Here is a 24,728-nt window from a genome sequence, read left to right on the forward strand (position 1 = left end):
TTCAGATGCACCCTGAAAATAACAAAATTTTAGGTAATTTTATGTTCTCATCTTTCAGAAAGGGAGAACTCAGTTTTCTGGAATATAAAGTTCTTCAATCTCCTAGGGGCAAAAAGGCAATTTAAGCTTTCCAGAGCAACTTCAAGAGCAGTGATAGCTATCAGTGTTATTAGAGTATCATAGTTTTTCAGAAGATCATCAACTGTAATGACCTTCATATCCTGGATTTAGATTCAGAGGATGTTGACACAACCTTATTAACACAGACAAATGTCTCCACCTTCACTTAAAATATCCCAGGGACACATAATTTAAGCACGTTATAATGCACAAATGCTGCTGTTACTAAGACAAAGAACAGCGGGGGAGATTAATTTCCACACAATGGTACCATTGATAAGGAAGAAAGATGTGCAAGTGTTCAGGAAAGTTGTGGACATGGAACGATTAAAACTAACAGAAAAATATTCCAGTGGATAGAGTCAAAAAGCAGTTCTTTAATTTTTAAATTTGCACAGCAATAACCGAGACAAATGAGCCTCTGAAATATTTTGGAAAATGTCACTTTGCAAACTTTGTAGATTGCTTAAATGTTTATTAAAATGGACCAAAAGCCAAAATTCTCTGGGTAAAATAAATACTTTGTCTTTGCTAAGTAACAATATTTGTGAACAAAACATAAAACTATAATTTTCATGTGTCAAACATAGTAACATTTAAGATTAAATGTTGGAGTCAGACCGGGCATTTTTTTACATCTTCCTATTTACAAGCTGCTCATTAAGACCATTTACCTCACGTTAGCTATTAAAATGACTAACATTTTTAAAGTTTGCTCCATGACTAAAATAAAAATAACAGAAATGTCCTTTTACCATAACTTAACAAAAAGCAGAAACATATTTTTGTTATCTAGGAGAACATACTGTTATAAATACAGCTGTTTTTCATCTACAATTATATAAATAATAAACATGCTGCCATTCACAAGGATTTTAATAGATGATTACATATAAGCAATATTAAGATCTAGCAGAGGATGGCATGAGTTTTGATCATTCATTTTTATTGTACTTATTCAGGACCGTTGTCTTCATCTGAAAAACGTGGAACGGACTTCTTTGCTACAACATTATCCAGTCGCTGTCCTTGCAGATATGGGTTCACACTCTGAAAAAGTTTAAAATTATTTACACTTATTAGAAACAGGGAAACATACAAATGGTAACTAGGACTAGTGGATATACTTATATATTTCTTATCTGTCAAATACTTGCAGACTGAAATAAAAAAAGAAATTGCTCCCAGGGAGCAAATCTAAAAGTCAATCAGTGTTTTGTTTTGTAATATTTTTTGTGTGCAAGGATTTAATCCAATCAACTAAAAAGAATACAAGTGAAGAAGGACTATTGAGAATATAGGACAGTCTGAATTACACACTGTCTTTTTGCTCCGCTCCTCCTTTCCTCAGCTTAGCAGGGAAGCAGCAGCAGCAGCTCTAACTCCCTAATTCTTGAGGCAGGACAGAACTTGTTGTACTTGAAGTACAACACTAGCCTCTGATGGACTTTATGCTGGGAGACAAGTTAGATACCATGATACCATTTTCGACCAAAGTCTCTTCTTCAGCCCATCTCCTCTCCAGGAAACACTTCCTCGCTTCCTCTCTTGATGCTGAGATAAAAAACTGCTGGCACAGAAGCCGAGCCAAGCAAGGTTTTGGCATAGGCAATGGCTCTCCTACCACTGCCAGAACAAGGGAATGCTGGAAAGAAGATCCCCGGAGACGGTTTAACTTCACTTTGCGCCATGCAAGCAGCACAATGTGAGACTGAAGATGAACAGATCCTGTCTCAAAACTGTTTGGAGATTGTAGTAATGTAGAAAGCCTATGCTTGAATTTTATCTATACCAATGGAATGAAACATATTTCTGTATTTGCAAGTATCAAACAGTTTAGTGGAGCTTCAGAATTAACTTAAATATCATTTAGACCCACTTTCTGGCCTGTTACAGTGTCAGTGTAAACAAAATTCAAGTATATACTTTCTCCTTCACAGATATGGGCAAAAATTCTAGTGTGCTGGTTTTTGATGCCAATAAAAATTGTTTGCCTAAGGACAAATTTTGGAGGAATGCAAATTTTCCAGTATCTCCTGATTCTTGTCAGGCTGGCTGTATCACAGAAATTACTTTTCTTGAGATATTTCTGTGCTTCTTTCACCAAAACGTAGGAAATCAAAACTGCGCAAAAAAAAAAAAAAAAAGCTTTTAAAATAGGCATGAAATATTTATTTTCAAATATCCCAAGTATTTGTCAAATCTCTGGAAAAGATTTGGGGTTTGCCTGTCTTTGATTTTAAGCCCCTGGATTTCTCCAGATTTGTGGATGCTATCATTAATACTTAATCATAGCGTAGAGCAGCCCTTTTGCTCACTTCTATTGTTTTTTGAGCGCTTTGCCTGGTGCAAGTGAAAACATAAAAATATTAAGAACCAGAAATGAATGTGGAAAAATCTTTGAAAATAAAACTAACACTAATTTAATGCTTTAAATTGTTAAAAAGACGACACATGTAAATGATTTGTTTGTGTTTGTTTAAAGAAGTTCTGTTTAATGTTAATTTAGTGAAATTCAGCTGTTGCATAAACTTCTAGGAATTATTTGAAGATTCTTAGGAAGATTAATTGGTCTTTTTTTTGGAATGGTACTTGCTCGCTACTTTTTGAAATAAAGTAGAAGAGAATGAGAATACATAAAAATTTGAATCCTTCTCAACTGACAAAAGAAAACACAAAATATAATGCAAAAATTTTGGCTTATTTGACTAAAAAATGTTTAATCCTATACAGCTGTGCTGAATTCGAAGTAATGCAGTTCTCGAGTACCTTTGTGCACAGCTCCGAGCCCACGGCAATGGACTCAGTGATTACGGAAGCACTCCTGTCATGTTCAGGATATTAGATTCTGGACAGGGCTATGCTCATGCACAGAAATTTAAAAAAGGGGAGAATTGCTAGTTAAATTAGAGGTCACTGTAGGCTTCCTTGTCTTGCACTGCAAATGCTGCAAAAAAATAACACAGTAGCAAATGGTAAATACATACCTTTCCTATATATACTGATTATGAGTATGTATGCTTGTATGTGTGTTTATATACATACCTATAAATATATGAATATACACACATACTTAGAATATGTAGTTTTGTCGACTGCAGTAGTGCTTCTGTGACTGTTACACTATAGCATCATATAGACACAACACAGTTACTATGTACACGGTTACACAGGACTTGCTTTAAGCTAAAATCTGGACTTTCTGACCCAAAAGACCAATCTGTTGCCAGAAGCTGTCCTCCCTAAACTCTGTGTCTGTGCAGAAGGGCGTGGAGGAGTGGCAGGGACCGCAGAAGGCAGGAGGGGAATCCAGTGGGCTTTTTGGTTTCTGAAAAAATACACTCTGCTGCTGACAGCTCTGGGTTACCCTTCTGCTGATAAGATGAAAATTCTGAATTGTTCATTAAAGCATTAGTAATCATTACCGTATTACTCTCAAAACAATAAAATACTTTAAATGATAATGAATTTACCATTAAGTGACATGCATTAAGAAAATAAAACAGTGCTAAGAAAATAAAGCTGCGGCAAAGCAAGAAACTGAAGCTTCACCTCCAAAATTCTGGACTACCCCGGCCACGTGGCTGTCATGTCTCTCCATATTCCTTTTGTATCCGATTACATCAGTCAGCACGCAGACAGATAATGTATTTATTTTTTTTCTTTTTTGCTCATGTATATATTGCGCTAATCCTACTTTAACATGCTGTTCTAGCTATTAATAAATATTCCACACAACTATTTCCAGAGTAAATTCTACTTACTTTAGAGTTAAAATCAGGTGCCTACCCTTTTTCTTTTTCCTCTAACAAACTCGAAAAATCAAATGTAAGCAGGAGGCAGATACTAAGCTCAAGACAGATCATTAACTTATGGTTGAACAGTGTTTATTAACAGTGATGTGTGAATCAGCAAGAAATCAACTCATCTTCTCCCTTTCTAGCAAAGACTTTAGGTTTGAGAGTTAAATAAATAAACAAACAAATCCTCTTCACTTATCCTTCAGTTATTTTAAACCAAATTTACTTCATTTACAATATAAACTGTGCTGTCGTATTTTGAAAAGCTACTTTCTGGCAGAGAGCTAGACTTTTTCTTCTTGTAAAAAAAAATATATACCAGCAGCAAAACTAAAGACTTTGACTCTGCCTGAAAGTGATTTTTTGATAAAAGAAAGACTGACACTACCAAAAAAAGAGAGATGATAGTGTGGTGGACTGTGCAGAGGTTCTCTGTGATATGTGGATTGCGTTCCTTGTTTCAGGGGCAGAAAGATGAGAACCCATTCATCTTTGTCTTTCAAGCAAGTGGGACACAGAGATAGGAGTTTAATCTGAGGTAAATCTAAGTACATAAGTGAATCAAATTACATCAGCTAAAGAACCAGTTCTACTGTCATTTACACCCAAAACCACATTCACATGCATGGATAGTGGTAATTAATTTTACCAATATTTTTAGCAGGAAACTTTTAAAATCTGTTTTGAAGACATTTAAATAATTTTAAATGGTTTTGTGCAAATAGGATCAATTTAAAACCACAGATAATATAAAGTTTTTAAATTCATGCTCTGCATTGAAGTGCATCTTCTGAAAGCAACAGGCTATTTAGAGAAATACGTCTTGTACTCAGTGGACAGTCCTGAAGCCTGCTGTAGTAGTTTATCACAGAGATTCCCTGACTTTATACATTATCTAAGGTATAATGCAGATGCATTAGACTAACTCTTCATTTCAACAGTATGATTTTAATTCTTATTAGCTCTCTAGATGATACAGGGGCTATAAAGTATTCTGATAGTTACCCTCTTTCTTCTTTTTGGACCACCATTAATCTTCTCAAAGAGTAAATTCTTGCTCTGGAAGGGGAAAAAAATGCAGCCATCAAATTCATTACACTCTTCTTTTAAAATACTATTTTTGCTGTTAAATATTAGCAAGTTTATAGGGGTGTGTAGTTTTACAGGAAAGATAAACCACAAATAAATATTTGGATATTCCTGCTAACATTCTGCAGTTCTTCAGGAGCAGTCACAGTCTTATCAACAATTAAAAAGCCAGTAATTTTCCACTATGTTGCACTATATTACCATCCGTGTTCAGGCAATAAGTGCTTCAAGTACATGCTGGTGTAATGATACAGACTGGATGTTCCCCATCATGTGATACATGGTATAAATACATATATATTTTAAAAAAAAAAAAAAAAAGAAGGAAAAAAAGAAAAATAAGAGTGGGAGGGAGAGGAAGCAGGAATCCTGCCTCTGGTACATCTTTCTATACATTTGAGGTGACACAAGAACAGGAGCAAAAAATATTTGCTTTACAAGGGATTTTCTAATTCCTTTTAAAAACGAGAATCGGCGTCATTCCTACTGTTTTGTTGTCTTTGCTTATTCCCTTCCAGATATCAACACTTCCCAGCGCAAAGTTCTGTTGAAAGGAGTTCAGTGCCAACTCTTCCTTTGTTTAAGTAGTGCCCTCAAAGTTTCTAAAAATCATTTGGTCTATAACATTTTTAATGGCGAACCTTTTAAAAACTGCCAAAAACATCTTGGCAGAAGAGAAAGTTATGATGATGAGAAAAGAAAAAAAAAAAAAAAACAACACAAAAAAACCCCCTCTGACCATAGTTTACATAAGTGCATCCACATATTGTTGTATTTCATACAAGTAGTGAATTCTAATAAAGTCTGGAATAACACACACATGCTCAACACATTTTCTTTCAATTGTGTATTATGAAGAAAAAGAAAACCAAACCCTAACCTGAAAATGGAAGGAGAGAAGAATTACATGTATAAAAGCAGAACACTGTATAAACAAGGCCACTAATTCTGCTATAAACAACTGACCTAACGTTGATTATATAAATAGAAAGTGTAATTCTAGCACGAGACAAATTCACCAAACACTTCTACCCTCTCTGCAGCCTTGATATGAGAAAACCCAAACATTTTCAAGTGTTACAATGAAATCTGCCAAAATTGTCTGTTTTGTACTTCTCGTGTTCATTAAACCCCAAATTCACAAGGCCTATCTGTTGCCCAACCTCAGTTATTTTGTCTGAGCTGTGCCAAAAGGGAACAGAGATGAAGTTGGCCAAGGGAGACATTCTTGGCTAGTCCTTTATGCAAACTCACTTCGGGAAAACTTAAATTTAAAGAAACCCATGGATGCGTAAATTATTCTCTTTAGGAAACAAAGCACCGCCGAAGCCTCTCTTTGTAAACTATTTGACCCTACACTTTTCATGAGAGGAAAAATAGCGTTTCTGAAATAAAAAGAATTTCATGACTACTGGAGCTAACATTTCTGTCATTCAGGAAAATTCCTTACAATTGAACTGTTCCTGCTCAGGAAGATCATATTTTGTTTAGTCTGTTTGGGAATGTTTTAAGACCGTAACTACTACTTAAGCATTATGTGGAGTGCAAAGCAAATGAGGTTATGGAGCATGAGCTAAGAGTGTGCTTGTACGGTAACAGCAGTCCTGAAAATATGTTCCACTGCGTAAGAGCCTGAGCTCATCAGCCACCAAAATGTGCCTGTGAAGTGCTCACCATTCTCATCCCTCACCTAGGAGCTGTTAGGAATGAAGGCACAGAGTTTCTCCAGTTAAAGATACACCTCATATGGAGACATGCTGCACGTGAATTGCTACTTTCCCCTCACTCCTGGAGCTTCCTTTGCACCCTCCTGGCTACTTGGATTAGGGTACTACAGGTTGTGATTTGGGTGAGAAAAACTCAGAAGTTAAAATGCTTACAACCAACTAACTAATGCCAGAGAGATTTACCCTTAGATGTTTCAGACTTCACTGAAGCTTCTTTAAGTCAGTAATAATCAGCAGCTCTGTAACCCAGACCTGCACAATTATTAAGCAAAACTGAAAAGGAAGATTGCATTAGCAAGGTTGCACCCTTTCAGGAGGGCTTATTTTTCAGTCAATTTACAGTCTTATCAGGAATATCAAGCATGACAATTTCTATTACACCAAGCATACTACACCGAATTAAACAATCTGTACTGTCTGAAATTGAAGAGGGGGACCAGACCTACCATAAGCAGTCCTAATAATCACCATTGCCATCCAGATATTTAACAACATCAGTTGGTAAAGAAAGATGCACTTAATGTTGCTCACTATAGCTGGAGTTGGAATAAAATAAAATCTGAGTGACTAGTTTCAGGTTTCCATTAAAATTAGGAAGCCAGAGATGATAACTTCTTTAACAAGGAGTTCAACTTTGTTGAATATTTTTATCCCTACTTCCCATTCGCCTTTCTTTGTACTGTCTTGGATCCCTCCACTGTAGCTGATAAGCAAAACTGGCATTACTTCTACCCTTAGAGTGAAATGTTATCCATTGCTTCAGTAAAAAGAAGTGTTGCTGAAAAACATAGTTGCTTTTAATTTTCTATTTGTACTGATACTGGTGTCAGAAAACACAGCTGAACTTCCCTCCTATTTTTAACCCCTACACATGGTAGTGGTTAACACTTTGGGTTTCAGTAAATAACAGCTTACATATAAGTGGGTTTTAGATTTGTATTGTAAATTGTATATTGTAAACTATCTTTGTGCAAGTCTTTCTGGATGCCAACAACACTTCTTCAGACCATCTAAAGAGTTAAGTTGCAAGATGTGGAAAAAGCAGACTCAAAAGGAAAGTACCTGTCTCCTGCAAGGAAAAGTGTGAACTGAGGGGAACCCCCCCCCCCAAATCTTAGAAACTATAGTTGCACACTAGGGTAGAAACCTCCAAAAGTCCTTCATCTTACTATTCCCACTGTCCCCTCTACGTTTTCCACATAGGAGGAGAAAAAAAAGAGTCTTCGGGGCTGGGGAGGAGAGTATAAGCTGTGTATCTTGCCCTATAAACAGAGTCTGTTCCTGAGACTTCCCACAGGTCAGCATATTGATATATAGAGAGTTGTCCCAAAGATGGGAGAATTCGTCCTCTTTCTTCCCTCTCCTAACCCAGTACACACTTATCATGATTTATGTATTTGTATCTTCATACGTATTAGCAGTATTTACACACAATATTTAGCATCTACATGGAATCATATACTTTGCTGTATGAGGCAGCTTCTAGACTTGTTTTACCCTTATAAAATGCGTCTGCTATTCACAGGGTACTGCAGAGGTCCCACAGCTTTGTAAGCACGAGAGTCTGTCACCAAAACAAACCAACCAACCTGTTTCTTTCCCATTATTCATGAACAAGCAGGTCTTTTTTTTCTGACCAACTAATGTAATTTGGGTTTTACTGTGGTTACGCTAAGGAATGCATGCTGGCTCCTTGGAAGCACAAGTCAGTGAGAACTGTAACACTGCCTCAACCTCTCTGTGGCAGGAAAAGGCAGGGGAGAAGCTCCCCCGAGAGCTGCGAGCACACGCCAGCTCGCGTGGGTCCAGGAGACACACTGGCTCCGAGGGCTTCAGACGGTGGTGACAGCCTAGCGCCTTCACAGCACACAGGAGTTCATGGAAGTGCAGTCTGTAAATACACAGCCGTTACAGCCCCTGGGGCATTTGGTCCTAGGCTCTTCCACGGGAGGAGCAGGAACGGGCTGCTGGCGGGCAGAGGGGATTTTGGTGGCTGGGGGCAGTGGGAGGATGAGGATGCGCACAGTTACCCGCTGGGCAGCCCGCAGCCGGCTGTGTCCATCATTTACGACCTAATCCCAATGACAGTAAGTGACCTAAAAGGTCTGATCTACTTTATCTCTCCTTTATAAAGTCTCAAAAAGCTAATTTTTAGAGTGCTTTTCTGCTCTTATTTTTCCAGAGAGATAAAAATAACAAAACCAGCCATAAAACCAGATACCGTTGTATTTATCTTTTTAATGTGTAGTAATATACAATGAGGAGGCAATCGGGGCAATTCTCCTGGATCTCGGCAGAACATTTGCTCATGCACATTACCAGCTGTTTCATCTCTAATGAAAAAGATCTGGAGCTGGCTATGCTGCAGCTAGATATGATTACTGTTTAGTACCTAACAGTCTGTTTTAATCCATGCGTGAGCAGTTTTTTCCCCTGAATTAGTAGTGATGGATGGAGAAACGAAAAAAGGCCAGTATTCACTAATGATTACCTACCATTTTTTAACTACATATGTTGCTGATGACAACACAGTATGTACGCTTGATTCTGAAATATTGCTACAGGCCAAAGATTTGCAGAAGTGCTTTTATAGTCTTCAAAATAGTATTATGAAAGTAAATTACTTATGAATAATAAGAAAAATAACAGCATTATCTGGCATAAATAAGAAAGTTCACCATCTGGTGTTTTTAAAACGAAAACCTTTGATGGTAATTACTTAGAATGCAACAAGAGTTTCCAAAATTTGGATTTTTGGCATGATTCTCTCTAGAAATTTAGCACTCACATAAGTAATTAAGACTATAAATCTTACACTGGTTTGACTATGAACGATGAATCATTGTCTCACAATTACAGCAGGAGAAGAGGCTGCCAAACATGTCCATTTATCGATATATGCTTTCAGAGCACTGGTTTAGGGCAATCTTAAGTAAAGTGTTATAACAATGTAAAATGAGATTTCATGATTTGCTCTAGAAGCATAAATTATGATCATTGTTATTGTTTTCCTGGCGCCTGAAGATGGATTTGGGATTGGACGTTTAACTGATGTAATCTAAGATTAAGCTGCAGAGCTCTCTTTGGAGCCTCTAGCCTGCAGAAATAGTCTAGCTGGAGTTATTAAAGTCCTTGTAGGCTCAGAGCAAGATTTTTGCCCTTAGTGTAGCTCACTGTATTTATTATATGCAATGTATAAAATATGTTTTCAATATAATATACTGCATAACCTGAATAGAGGAAGAAGCAGCATCAAGTCCTCCAAAATCCTTAAGCCAGAGAGGATTCCTTAGAGCAGGTTGTCTGGACCTAGATTTTTTTAAGGTGTCTAGGCACTGATGCACTCCATTTATTTTTTTTTTTTTTTTTAGCATGAGTAGCTGAACAGTGAATAGTCACTGAACCTGGATAATCTTTCAAATTAGGGCCCTGTTATGTTTTGAAATCTTGTGCTAAAATCTGCACTAATTTTGGTTACATGTTCACTGTAGTTTGAAATGTGGTTTGCTGCATTTATCAAGCACATACATAGCTGTCATGCTTTGGGACAGGTAATAAGACAAGGATTTCTACTTTCTATTTTTATGGGCTTTTCATCAATCACAGGCATTATTTCTATATTTTTAAGGGCAAGTTCTCCTTTTTGAGGAGTTTCCCTTAGGGTGATAATTTTTCCATCAATAAGCACAATATTCTCCTTGTGGTTTCATAGTATCCCACACAGCAGACAATACCCAGTTTCACATGCAACAAAAATAAGCAAGAAGCATGTACTCACCCACTTGCCCATGTTGGGATAGTCATGCTCTGGATCAAAAAGGTGTTGGTGCAGCTGGTATTCCCTGCTGAACTCTGCTGTGTCTGGGGTGTTTTCTAGACACCCATCATCAACTGCAAAAGTATGTTAGAAAGCACTGAGTGTTTAGTAGCTTTGAAATACACAATATGTGCCACATTAATCAGCAAACTTCTTAAATGCAATTATGCAATTAAAAAAAAATACATTTAAAGAACTGGATGACTGGAAAATATCAGGTATTTTTTTCTTTTGAAAGGAGTTTGTCAGGATATATTTAAATATTTTTAAAAAAACCCCACAACTTAATGAAACTTCAAAACTAAACAAATTTATTTACCAAGCTCTTCCCCCTCCTTTTTGCTTTTCTTTTAGATTAGTGATTGAGCTTGATTTTACATAGAACTGCATGTTATTCTGATTCAGAAGGGATCCTCTTTTCATTTTTAAATGCCCATAGGAAGTTGTAGAAATCGTTTAGGCAATACTTTTGAAGCTCATGGTAAAATGATGCTGTGAGCAAAGACAGAATTTCCTTCATTGAGTAGCTCTTCATGGAACTCCATTTCTGGTTTGCTACTTTGTTCAAAATAGCTGAAAATCATTTACGCATCATAAGATGTCATAAAAATGCAACGTGGCAGAAGTTTTATGCTGAAGACATTTCTGCAGATTGGTAACTAATCTGATGGGTCCAGAAACCACCTTTAATCACAATGGATGGTTTTGCAGACAGTGCCACATCAAGGACAATACCCTTTTAAAAATCAGCTTATGGACTTTTTACCAAAATAAGTCATCTTTAGATTAAACAAAGATTCAGCAACTTGAGGCCAGAGTAGCTCTTTGGATAGAGTCTGCTCCTGGAGCTCCCTCTGCTTTGTCAGCATGGGGAGCTTGCAGTCCAAGTTCCTCTCAGACATACCCAAGGAGATCCTACCACCCGGAGCATGATGCTGGGCATCTAAGCAGCTACATCTGCCAGAACACAGGCACTCCAGAGGACACACCTGTGGACTTTACCTTCTGTCCTTGTGTGATCATCATGTAAAAAGATTTGCAGATGGATTATCTTGTTCCCTTAGATGTGGGAAACAGTAAAGACTTGACTTAAAAATGAGTTGATTCAATGAACTGAGGAGGTTATTCTACGTCCAACAGATCCTGCTTTCTCTCTTTTCTCCTCAGAATGGGGAAAAAAAATAAAGCCACCAATAGGAAATGGGGGAAAACTAACCATACTGGCTAAGTAACTCAGAAACCATTAAACTTAACTACAAGCACTTAAAAATTATTTCAGTCTCAGCAGGGACAGGGTCATCTCAAGAGAGAAGCAGGTGACAACAGAAATGTGGTAGGCCTTCTCAGAGCATCTGTGTCTTTTGGTAGAAAACACAAAGGGCAGCTGGACATATGTGTGCCCTCTGCGACTGCTAATCCAAAAGTCTTCAAGCTCAAGTGCTCCAGGCTTATGTATTCCGGCTGTGGAATGTGCATATGTAGACAGTGACTGGAAAAATTGTTTTCCATTAAGCAAATCCACAGACCTGATTGAGGAAGGCCTCCGGTAATTTATATGCATAATACAGTCACCACTTGAATTTCCATTTAAGGCTCTGAAAAACATTTTACTCTAATCCTAGTAGATACTATCTTCACTCACAGAGTACCTATTACAGAGCCATTTATCTGAGCAGGCAGCATTTCCCTAATAATTCCCCCTGTGTTCAGATCTAACTACTAGCTTAGCTAACAACTTTTATTTCACCTAAGAAAGAAAAATTGAAGGGATTTTCAAAGGCATTTCTCTGGATGCCAGGTTTTTAATTTATTTATCTAATCACTAACAGAAGTCTAATGGGCAAGCACAGAAGATAGAAAGTCTGTGTGTGTGCTTGTGTGTGTGAGAAAACCTAAACCCATCATTTGCAACCTGTCAGACAACAGCTATATTGAACAAAATGGAAGATTAGATATTATTTCAGAAGAGATGCAGGCATCATCACCAAATGGGCTGTAATAGAAAACAGTAAGGGAGGACTATTCAAAATTTTGTCATATTTTTGAATGAAATGTAAAAACACTGTTTGCAAAACTTTTCACGACAAATATTTATTTTTTGATCAATTCTAAGCTAGTTAGAACATTTTTTAATAAGAATACAGACAACTGTTTTGCATTATCCAAATAACATAAAAGAAGACTAAACAGAAAAGATTTTGAAAGGATCTCTTAGCTCACAAATAAAAAATGAGAGAAAAATAGAGTGCTCATTCCCAGTTCCAGCTCCCAAGGCAGCCAATGGGTGTTTTACTACTGCTTTCAGTACTGGAAGTCATTCCTTGGCTCAAGTAACAGGAAAAAGATCAATTCCCTTCGGGTATGTCTATATCATGCACATGCAGCGCTGCTTTAGAGATCCTTCAGCACTAGCCACCCACATGGCTTGGTATATGCGCAGCTGCAAGCTGGGGGACGTACCGGGTGTCTCGGGTACCGTACCGCTGTGGCACTCCGAGGCTGAACTGCTCCTCTGCCAGAGCGAGCCTGCGTGCAATGCGTTGGGGTACATCCACGTAGTTCTCCATTTCTTGGCACAGATGCGCCCTCAGTGAGCTATAAAGCCACATGGATTGGAGCCAAGGTATCTTAAATATTGACTCATGGTCTGGGTTGGAGATCAGGGCAGACAGTTTCATTCCTCTTGGCACAATGAAAGTCTCTAAAATAAGGGTAATCTCATCTGTACAGAATGATAACTTTTTTCAGGGGCCAGCCTAAAAATGAACTCCCTCAGGAACAAGACGCTATCATAAACCTCACTATCTTCTACTCCGAGGTCAAGACGATTTCTTCCACCTGACCTTCTCTAGCAGTCATATAGCAATACAGAAGGTGCACATATTTAAAAAAAAAAAAAAAAAAAAGGCAGCTCATCTAAAACACCTGATTGCTTAGCAGTTCTGCTCCTGGGGTAGAGAATGAAAGCAAATATCCATTGCTGATCAAGTGTCGTACTGCCCAGTACAGCCCTGAAAGACTGAAAGATGTACAGTGAAGACAGAAGTGCAAAGGCTACAGCAGAATTACCTGTTTTTCCAATAGGGCAGGGATTTGGAGGGTCAGGATATCCTTGATCTTCACTGAAATCCTTTGGTACGTTATCTCCTGTCAGCTCAGCCACGATGTTTGGGATATTGCCATAAGGACCCAAGTGCTGGAGACCCTCATGTGCACCACCTAGCAAAGACAATTTACACACACTGTCTGTTTACAAGATTAAAAGTGTAAGTGCTTTAGTTGCTTGAAATAATCAAGACTTAGATTTAAAATATATATATAATTGTTATAGAGACAGATCCAAGTTTAGATTTCAAACGTCTCTTTTAGAAACACAACCCTGTGACCTAAATCAGATAACTTAGGTAATGAAAAATGAAACTAGGAAACAAAATCAGCCACTTATTATTAATCTTAGGGTTGTTTTTTTCCTTAAGTATGTAAGTTATAGGTAAGAAAATGCAAAGAAAAAGAAACATGAGACAGTCATGGAACTTAATACATTTACTGCACAATCATCTTCAGTCACTGTTCACTGTAGCAACTAATAATTGAAGAATAAGATATGGCAAGACAGCATCATGGCAAGAAGACAAAGTTAATGACACTGTAGAAAGAAATAATACTATTTGCACAGCCTAGAAATACATTAATAAATTAAGTCATGTGAGGGGACCCAAGATATTATAGCAAATTTGGTTGTATACAGCTGGGAAAATGATTTTTAAATCAGACCATTTCTTAAATGCAAATTTGAGTTTCCTGCAGTAAAGGTGAAAAGTGATTAAGAGTCCATATTGTTGATGGGAATTCTTGTGCATGTACACCTACACAGTAGTCATTACCGTATGAAACATCACATCCAGTGACTTTTACACCTTTACTTAATAGATCAGTTCTAGATGCAGGCTTTTATATTTGCCCTGCGGAACTCGGAGCACCATCAACGCAGGGTTACAACAGCAGTGTGCAGCAGGGTTTATAACTCAGTGGCGGAGGACACAATGATGGGCTGCTTGTTCTTGGGCAAACGCACACAGAAGTGGTGTGCTGCAGCCTTCTTCCACACATCTCAGCTTGGGCACCTCGCCTTTGCAAGTACGGCCTTCCACTAAAGGTTTGGGAACCAAGCTCAGGCCATTCTCTCTGTATGCCTCTCTACAAATATTTATCTGCTCCAGATCTTTTCTGCATGCATTACTGGCCAAATGCATCTACAGGCTAAAACCCAGCTGCTTGCGGAGTTTTCTAAATACTATTGTACAGTCGTCTTTTGAATTTCAGACAAATAAAACCTTAGTTTCAAGCATGCTCTTTTTCCTTGCCATAAGACAGCCACCACACACACTGCAGCAACAACTGATGTAGTTACTGAGTACTGAGATGGTTGTGTGACAGCAGAGCAACCTTTTTTTAAAACCCTATATAATGAGGGATAACAACATACAGTCAAAATATAAATTCCACTAACAATGAATGAGAGTAAAAGGAATTTGAGTGATTGGAAAATGTGAGTTAAAGAGTGAACACAGACATAATTGTTTGGGTAAATAGCACGATCACCATATTATCACCAAATAGTCTTATTTTCAATTTCTATAATTTTCATAGATCCAAAAGATTGGAATAAAGCTTCTGAACATGAAAGCTGCTCCAGAAGAATCATTCCAGTACTCCTGTCCCAACTTACAAATAAATACCACCAGCCTAAATCGTCTTTCATACAGCTAGGCATTGTAAGCTAACATAATCACTTTCAAAAATTGCTAACATAAGGCATTCTTGACAAATTTTGCATTCATTTCTACATTTAGAAGTGGTAGTTGAGTCATATTGTCTATATTTTGCAAATAATTAGTTGGAAGCTGGCATTATAGTACCAGAAGCAAGTTAGTCTATAAGCATATATATTTCAATTTTATTTGCATGATGGACTAAAATCTAATCAACATGCTAATTTTCCCCCTCAAGTACAAGTTTCTTATTCTGTAATGCAATGTTGAAGGAAAGTTTTGCAGATATGTAACAAACATAAAAGTAGCCCTGTAAAAAATCGGCATCTATGTTATATGACGTTTTCCCTTGTAGCTGACCATGAGACCTGGTACTAAAACCAGAATAGCATTATACACACTATGATCTTTATTATACATTTACAGTCCATAGTCAACACAAAGATGATGCTTGTAAGAACTGTACAGATTAACAATAATGCTATGGTGATGAGGTTAAAAAAAATGTATAACATACATTTAATCTAATGTCATTTAATCTAACGTCTAATGTATAGCATAAAATATTTCCTTTGTACTGAGCTCCTTCACATGAAGATTGATTGCATATATGTACTTAAAAGCATCAGGTTATGATTCTGCTGTAAACTACAGAACCACATAATCAATACGTGTTTGAACATCCTGTATACAATGTGGTTCATTATGGGACAATCCATCAGATAGAAGCATATCTACGCTTGTATGTGGTGCAGACCTCTTGGCACCAAAGCTCCATCCATAAAGAAAACAGAGGTTACTTAGCAGGCTCCAGTGTGCTATATATACATGTAAGCTTAAACCGACTGCCAAGAATTCCCTTGACTGAGTACAAAACAATCTTTTTATATTAATATAAAGGATTGTTTCCTTTAGGTATAAATGTCTAGGAACGTTTAAGGGTTTTTCCTTTCTTTCCAAAAGAGCTGGAGACAATAGCACCTGCTCTGGTGCCATAATTTAGCACACTCGAGTGATTTAATAGCGTTAGCAAATCTTATTCCTTATAAATTCTGATAAATAGTGCACTCAGTAAAGGCTGCAATAATAAAAATGAAATGCTATGAATGTACCAAATAGGGATATTATGTACAGTAATTCACAAGCTGCATTAGTTTTGGTATTGTAATGTTACTGATTTTAAGAAACCTATTAGGATTAAATACACTGCAGCTACCAAGTCAAAATATTGGGATACAAACATATACAGTCAGCTACAAAAATAGCACAAGATGGGTCTCTTGAACCTTGAGGCAAAGACTGAAAAAGACAAGACTACTAAATATCGAGGAACTTTTGGTAATTTCCTATCCAAGGGAAGCATGAGAGACACCACTGTTAAATTATTTGAAACTGGACTAGCAAAAATCCAGAAGAACAGTACAGAGAACATCCTTGTACTGAGAAAGGTTGGGCTAGATAAATCTGTTTTTCCCATCTCTCCTTACTTCTTGTATGAACTGGCTTTTGTGTGCCACATACTAGCAAAAAAAACCCCTCCAAAACAATCGACTCCCTTTCATGTGCAGGATTTCTGTATGAGCATGTAGTTATTTGACATCCCTGCAGGATAAACTAGAATTTTAGGTCTTTTGAACTGAGGTCACTATTGTCATAAGCAAGCTTTGGATTTCATTTAAAATATATGCATATATGTAATCATCTTCTGGCACAGGTCTTGAACTATTGCAGGGTGGAAAACAAAAATGGAACAACGCCTCTCCCCTTTCCTATAATTCTGGAAACGTCTTTAATCATCTCACCAACTGCTGGTATCATCTCAATTAGAGATACCTGGAAAAACTAAAAATTTAAAGTGCACACGTTTTAGCTCATTTCTTTGTAGGAACAATACTGTCTTTATGGGTGGGAGGACAACACAAACACGCCGTTCTTGGAGAAAAAAAATCTAAAAAGGAAAAGAAAACACAAAGAGCAACTAGTTTCCTGCCAGTATTGAATATTCCCCTGATCAAACATATCCAATGGAAACGCTGTTAATCCACTGAAGTTCTAGTTGCTGCTACCCATCTATTGGTAGTGTAAAGCACAACTGAAACAAATCTGCTCTCAGAAGAAATCCTCCACATCAAATACGAAGAGGCAACGCTGCCCCCCAGAAGAATCATTTTAAGAAAGTCAGTGAGAATGGATTTTCAAAAGTGTAAAATGATTGCAGAACATTTAAAGACAAACAATGGGACAAATTTGCCTTTTGGTCTGATTGGAACAGTTTCCCACGTCATGGTGTAGATAGGGTTACCCCACTTCCAAATTCAGAAAAGAGGTGGTTTGGCCAATCTCATCAAGGAGATACAAAATAGAATGGATCATAAGTATCTGTTGTGAGTAAATAAAACCCAGATCCCAAATTAAAGCCCTTTACTTAGAGAGTCATGCTAGATGCCCTAGTTTTCATATTTTTGCTCTTAAACATCATGAAGCAGATTCTTAAGGTGTCCAAGCCCTTCCCAGATGCACAGAGGAATACTCCCCCTGAGTAAGAATTGCATCTCTTATGATCTTGAGCTGTACAAACTCCAAGCAAGTATGAGCTGCAAGGGAAGCCTGGTATACCTAATCCCATTTGTGTAAGATTCCTGAGGGAGTAAATAGATATTAATCAGAGATGCAATACCATCTTTGCTACTTTGCAAAATCTTTTGTTAATCTAGACCATTAGTTCTTATCACTGGGAAAAATCTTCAAAATTATTTCCAGTGTGTCCTCTCTGATATAGAGAGCTCTTTTTCCTTTCACTGTGGCAGCTTTCCATACTATCCTGCACTTCCATCCCCGGTCATCTTGCCGTATCTACCTTTGCTGTGTTGTTGTCACATTCAAAAGTGATGTCTCATCCCTAATCAAAGGCAAGTTTGGCAGAATGCTTTCTGGTGCTCTTGTATCTTAAAATGGGACACCATCCACTAGCTTCCTTTTTCCTTTCCTTTATTATCTGCAAGACTCCCCACCATGTAATCTGATTAATTCAAACTGTCAAAAAAATCCTGAATGCAAAAAATGCATTTTCATTTTCCATACCCTTTCTAACATCACTAAAAACTTTACAGTCCCAATGCCATTTCCCCCGTGCATCTTCAGCCAGCTTCATCCTAGAGAGTCCTATCCTGGTTGCTGAGACTGATTTAAGATCAGGAAATGAGAGGCACTGAAAAAATTATAAATTATCGCATCTTCTCTATTCCACAGAAGCTGTTAAATAAGAGAATAGGGAAGGAGAAAGAGCATAGGAGAACCAGGAATGGAAAAATGCAAACCTAGCCAACTTCCTTAACCATTCAAGAGCATGCCTTGGGAAACCCAAGGGAACTACAGCTATACATACTCAAGCATCCTAGATTCCAGAGTCAGCTTGTCTTCTCCTTAATGACACAAAGTTTCTTTAAACGATAAAGATTAATTTTCTTTCTCTCTGCAGAGGGACAAATTCCTTTCAATGTATTTTCTAAAGCCTTAAGCACATACATCACACAATTACTGACCTTGCTTTCAGTGAATCATTCCATTTTATCCCATATTTTAATTGAAAACAGTACAAATATTTAAGATATGATATGCTTCTATTGTGAAATGGTTAGGACCAAAGTAATGCCCATGCGTCTCTCACAATAAATTTATAACAGTAGCTTATATGCCATTATTATTCATTATTCAAATTGCACACACAATAAAAACACTCCAGCAGCTCACTTGCTGACAGAACGCAAAAGCAATCTCTTATGCCTCCCTTGGTTGAACAGTCCTCTAATGGACTATATTAATTTGCCCTTCACTCTGAGCAGAAAGCTTTCGCACTTCACCGTGTGGATAAGCTCACCCTTTTTTACACACCCAGTGCAACCTGCAGTATGCAGCGACAGGCCCCCTCTGCCACACGGACTTCCAGCTACCATGCATCAGCAGAGTCAAGGGAAAGCACGTCCAGCAAACACCACACACCTGTAGCTGCCATAACATCACCTTGCTAACGACCATGTGTGCAGTGCATGGCTCTATGAAACGGGGCAACAGAAGGAAGCCGGTGACCTACTTTATCCCACGAGGGCTGGGACACTATTTCAATCCTATAGATGTAAATGTACCAATGAAAGACTGGAGCACTTCATTCACTGGCATTGACACCAGCTGCATGAGAAGCCCAGATGCTCCATCAATGTCAACACACTCATAGAAAAATACTTTCGCTTTTGTAATGTGAAGCATGGAGGCACCAGAACTGTCCAGAACGGGACCATGTTTTCTGTCTACTGCTCCACTGAACTTCACAAAGTTTTCCTGTTCATTTCCCCATGCATATTTATTCAATTCCATTTTCCATACAGATGGCTCAAAGTCCCAGCTGGTTCTTCAACAGAAGTGTTTAAAAGCTTCGCATGCCTGTCTGACAGCTGCCACCAGGGTACATTTTCTAACTCCCCCAAATGACCTCATCGTGAACAATACCAGTGTGGGGCTAGAAGGCTCCCAAGCTTCTGCTTTGGTGTGCTGGTACAACCTCACACTCCAAAAGCAGAGGCCTTCCTATTCAAAACTTCTGCCAACATGGTGTATTGGGTTTGCGTGGCAAGGTTTTGGTAGCGGGGGGGGCTATAGGGGTGGCTTCTGTGAGAAGCTGCCAGAAGCTTCCCCTATGTCCGATAAAGTTAATGCCAGCGGGTTCCAAGACGGACCCGCCGCTGGCCAAGGCCGAGCCCATCAGCAACAGTGGTAGCGCCTCTGTGATAACATATTTAAGAAAAGCAAAAGAAGTTACAGGGGAGTTGCAGTTGCAGCCAGAGAGAGAGGAGTGAGAAGATGTGAGAGAAACAACTCCGCAGACACCAAGGTCAGGGAAGAAGGAGGGGGAGGAGGTGCTCCAGGCGCCAGAACAGAGAGAGAGATTCCCTTGCAGCCCGTGGTGAAGACCCTGGTGAGGCAGGCTGTCCCCCTGCAGCCCATGGGCATCCATGGTGGAGCAGATATCCACCTGCAGCCCGTGGAGGACCCCACGCCGGAGCAGGCGGATGCCCGAAGGAGGCTGTGACCCCGTGGGAAGCCCGTGCTGGAGCAGGCTCCTGGCAGGACCAGCGGACCCGTGGCCCTGTGGAGAGAGGAGCCCACGCTGGAGCAGGTTTGCTGCCAGGACTTGTGACCCCGTGGGGGACCCACGCTGGAGCAGTTTGTGAAGAACTGTAGCCCGTGGGAAGGACTCACATTGGAGAAGTTCGTGAAGGACTGTCTCCCGTGGGAGGGACCCCACGCTGGAGCAGGGGAAGAGTGTGAGGAGTCCTCCCCCTGAGGAGGAAGGAGCGGCAGAAACAGTGTGTGAGGAACTGACCCAAACCCCCCTTCCCCGTCCCCCTGCGCCGCTCGGGGGGGAGGAGGTAGCAAAAATAAGGAGTAAAGTTAAGCCTGGGAAGAAGGGACGGGTGGGGGGAAGGTGTTTTAAGATTTGGTTTTATTTCTCATTATCCTGCTCTAATTTGACTAGCAATAAATTAAACTAATTTTTCCCCAAGTCGAGTCTGTTTTGCCTGTGACGGTAATTGGTGAGTGATCTCCCTGTCCTTATCTCGACCCACGAGCCTTTCGTTTTATTTTCTCCCCTGTCCAGTTGAGGAGGGGGAGTGATAGAGCGGCTTTGGTGGGCACCTGGCATCTAGCCAGGGTCAACCCACCACACGTGGCCCGAGTCAAGATGAGATTTCTTTTGCACTTGAATAAAAGCGTCAGCGCACGATGAAGATGCAAGAGAGTGGTGAGATGAAGAGCCCTGCCAGGTAAGACCAGGCCCAACACTGCTCTTTGTCGCTGCAAGAGGGACTCGAGCCAGCTAACCTGATGTACTAAAGCATCCGAAGGGGAGAAACCAGCTTCTTCCTCCCTCCTGTTCAGCGGCTGAGAACATTCCTCTTCTCATTCATCCCTGCAGCAGCTGTGAGGGCACTGCTGAAAGCACGCACAACAGGAAGCACAGAGAGAATAGCTGTGGAAATCTCCGGAGCATGCCAGAGATCCTATCTCCTGCACACGACACCACAATCAAGAAAAGCAAGAATCTCATCTTTGTCTAGACTTCTAAAATATCTTTTCATAGAACCAAATAAATTAAAAAAGCTTTTCTTCCTGCAAGTTAATTTAAAATTCAGATGGGAGCAGGGGAAATGCGCATGATTTTGAGAACAATTACAAAAAGGTATAAATCCTAACTAATGTGCCCAAAGACTTGTTTTATGCATGTGAAAGACAAGCAGGGAAAAAAATCTTTGAAAACAAGAGCTCATCATAATTTGGCCAATCTTCACTGGCAGATTTTTAAATACTTATGGACCATATTCCATTGCTAGATAAAATTTTACAGTTTCATATTAAATTTCTGTATACCATCTGCCAACACTAGAAAACAGAAGTGCTATAAAGCATCAGACAATACAGAAGCTATCGTATTACCTCTCCTCCTCAGGTTTCCTACCTTTCTTATTGGATTATTTCCCTCTGGTAACATGTACAAAAAAATAATTGTGGCTACAAATCCCATTCTAACTGACTGATTACCTTTAGGTACATGAGAATCTACTGAATTCTATAATCCCTATAGAGCTGCCAACTTTCTTCCCTGAAAGAGTCCCATCTCAAACTGCTTTCTCTTTTGGTGGCATCTTTTAAAGATGACTTTATGAACAGCAGCAGTAGTCTATATCACATAAAACCTCCCACTAACCACTGTTAAGAGCTGGAGTTGCTTTATTTTCTTGGGTCCTCAGAAGAGGGATGAGACACCTGCACTCCCTCCTGCAGCCATGAGGACTGTTACACACATGTTGTTTCAAGAAAAGGGCCAAAACCTCAAATCCAAATAGGTCCCTTAGTCAGGCCCACGTGCAAATAACAAAGATCTAGAGAGAAACAGGGATTCATACACTTTTCTTCTCGCGTTCCCCATTGACTGACTTCTCTGATGAGCGCACTAGTTTTCAGAATTTTCCCTGCCTCTCCCCAGACACACTGAGGAGACAAGAGTAGTGCCTGCACACCTCCTACAGCACAGGGACATTGAGGAAGGGTAGTTCCCGAAATTCAGAAGTGGCAGAGCCCACAGTGGTAACACCCACAGCCTTCACCGTATCCTGCCCGTGCTCCTCAAGAGGGAAAGCTGTCAAACACATTGAGGTAACACGATACCACCTCCGCATAGCAATACAAACACCAACTTTGCTTTCTTATTATTCACTGCTTGTCATTGCTTATCAATTCATATGGAAGCAAGGATATTATGGGCCAAATTTTCAAACACTTGTCTTTAATAAAGAACAAATAAAGTCATACCACCTCATTATTTTCCTGTTTGTCGAGTTAGAGGTATAATCATTTTACATGCAATTTCTTCACAGAGCTGTGCCATATCACTTACATAAAGAAAATCTACTGTAAGCCACTGCTGCCATTTGGCAGTGTCATTTGGCACCGTCATTAGCTTTTAAATTCAGGAATGAACATTCTAAATCACCTCTCTTACAACATGCACCACTGCCTGATACTCAAATTCTGGTTTTGACATTACAATTTGGGGAATAAAATACAAAGAAAATGATAGGCATTTTTAGTCAGAGCTATACAAATCCAGATGTCTATCATATTAATGTATAAAAAAAGTGTAGCTTTACCATTTTCATTTTACGTTACAAATTTGAGATGTCCACATTAAATTTTGAAATCATATTTCCTGGGCTATTCCAGTAATTTGCAAAAAAATCCCCTGAAAGCAGAGACTAGTAGAGTGGTGTTGGGGTTTGATTTTGTTTGTTAAATGTCAGGCCCATAACGCAGCGTTTGATTAAACTCATGTGCGCTTCAGCAAAAGCAGTCCCAATGTGAATATGACTTTATGTCTTAACTGCAGCAGGACTTTCTCTATAGAACAGATACAATAATCCAAATCCCAAATGATTGTGTGGTCTCTTTGCACTAAATTGACACTACAAAGCGGCCCCGAAGCAGCAGAATTGGCTGCGGGAGGTCTGCCCCAGCCCAGTGGCACGCTGCCAGCCCAGGGACTTCTACACTGCTACCCCCAGCTGCTGGCACAGAGGATGTAAACTAGAGCAAAGAGGATGCAGCCATCGCATTGCCATGTTTGCTGACCCCCAGGGTATCATACTCCCGTCTGTCAATGGTTATTACTTCTAGTCACCCAAGGAAGTCCAAATATATTCAGGTATAAGCATAGCACACACTAGCCTAAAAGCAAACGACTGCAAAGGTCATTTCTGCACTGGCTTCTCTGAGTGCATTCATAAGCAAAAGTTTTGGCAACTTTCTAATAAGAAGATTTTACTGTCCTTGTAGGAAAAAAGTAGCTGTCTTGAAGGTATGTTACAGGCCAGACAGCAAGGTAATCCAGCACTGTCTGTCTTAGTTTTCTTACTAGGAAAATGTAAACAAAATAGGCATTATTAACATGCATGTGTAATCTGCATAATTTTATAGACAGTAGGTTTCATGCAAAGTGCTATTTGTACAGAGTCTGTGCTGACAAGTCATTAACTACCAGTTGTTAGTGGAAATATTAGCATAATGTTCCAGAGTTTTACCATCTCAATCAGGCAAATGGTAACTACGTTCTTCTGAAACAATAAAGAGATATTTATTTCCTTTCAACATAATCAGATAAACCCCAACCTTTTCTCAGTAGCTATAAGCAGTCTCTGCAGGAGAGTCAAAAGCCTCCCAAAAAGGCATCATATTTTCTTATTCCTACAAACGATCAGGATGTAAGAGACATCATTTAATGTTGTCACTGAGGTTTACAGCATTACACCGCTTTTGCAGATTGAAAACTTCAGACTCTCTGGGCTATGATGCCAGCACCTTTATCAACCATCATCTCGTCTGAAGTGTTTTTAAGAAATAAAAACAAAACAACCAAATCTAACAGAAACAAACAAACAAACCACCCAAGAGGCTTTCTATTGTATTGAATTGTACAGGAGGCAATGAAAATGTAAGGAGATGATATTTACAAAAGGAAAATAGGACTTCACATTTCCCATTATGAAGTTAAGCGCTATGAAGTGCCCGAGCTGAGCTAGTGGTGCCCCCGTGTGTTTAAGTGAGATTTTACTGTTCTCCTATGCATGATACAATAGTCCTGAAATTTGCATTACACACATATTCCCTCCCTCTCTTCCCAAAAAAACCCTTAAATATTGGCACAAACTTATAAGCATGTAAGGAAAGAAAAAAACCATGTGATCTCTTACTTCATAAACTCCCTGCCAGGCAGGAAAAAATAACTTCTATATTTTTGAAATGTTGAAGGCATTTCTTTACTTTATTCTTTTGTCCTCTGTTAACATAGATACAG

General features: G+C 39.0%; 1 protein-coding gene across 1 annotated transcript in view; it reads right to left on the minus strand.

Moving 5' to 3' along the window:
- Positions 1 to 477: 477 nt before the first annotated feature.
- The window catches only part of SCG5 (secretogranin V), a 30,325-nt gene continuing 6,074 nt past the window's right edge, over positions 478 to 24,728 (minus strand). The window contains exons 3-5 of the mRNA XM_050898072.1: positions 13,623 to 13,772; positions 10,515 to 10,627; positions 478 to 1,170 (exon numbers count right to left, since the gene is read on the minus strand). Coding sequence (XP_050754029.1) covers positions 1,075 to 1,170; positions 10,515 to 10,627; positions 13,623 to 13,772 — 359 coding nt within the window. The 3' untranslated portion in view covers positions 478 to 1,074. The remainder of the gene's footprint in view (positions 1,171 to 10,514; positions 10,628 to 13,622; positions 13,773 to 24,728) is intronic.

Source organism: Gymnogyps californianus, chromosome 5, assembly GCF_018139145.2.
Source record: "Gymnogyps californianus isolate 813 chromosome 5, ASM1813914v2, whole genome shotgun sequence".
Taxonomy (NCBI): domain Eukaryota; kingdom Metazoa; phylum Chordata; class Aves; order Accipitriformes; family Cathartidae; genus Gymnogyps; species Gymnogyps californianus.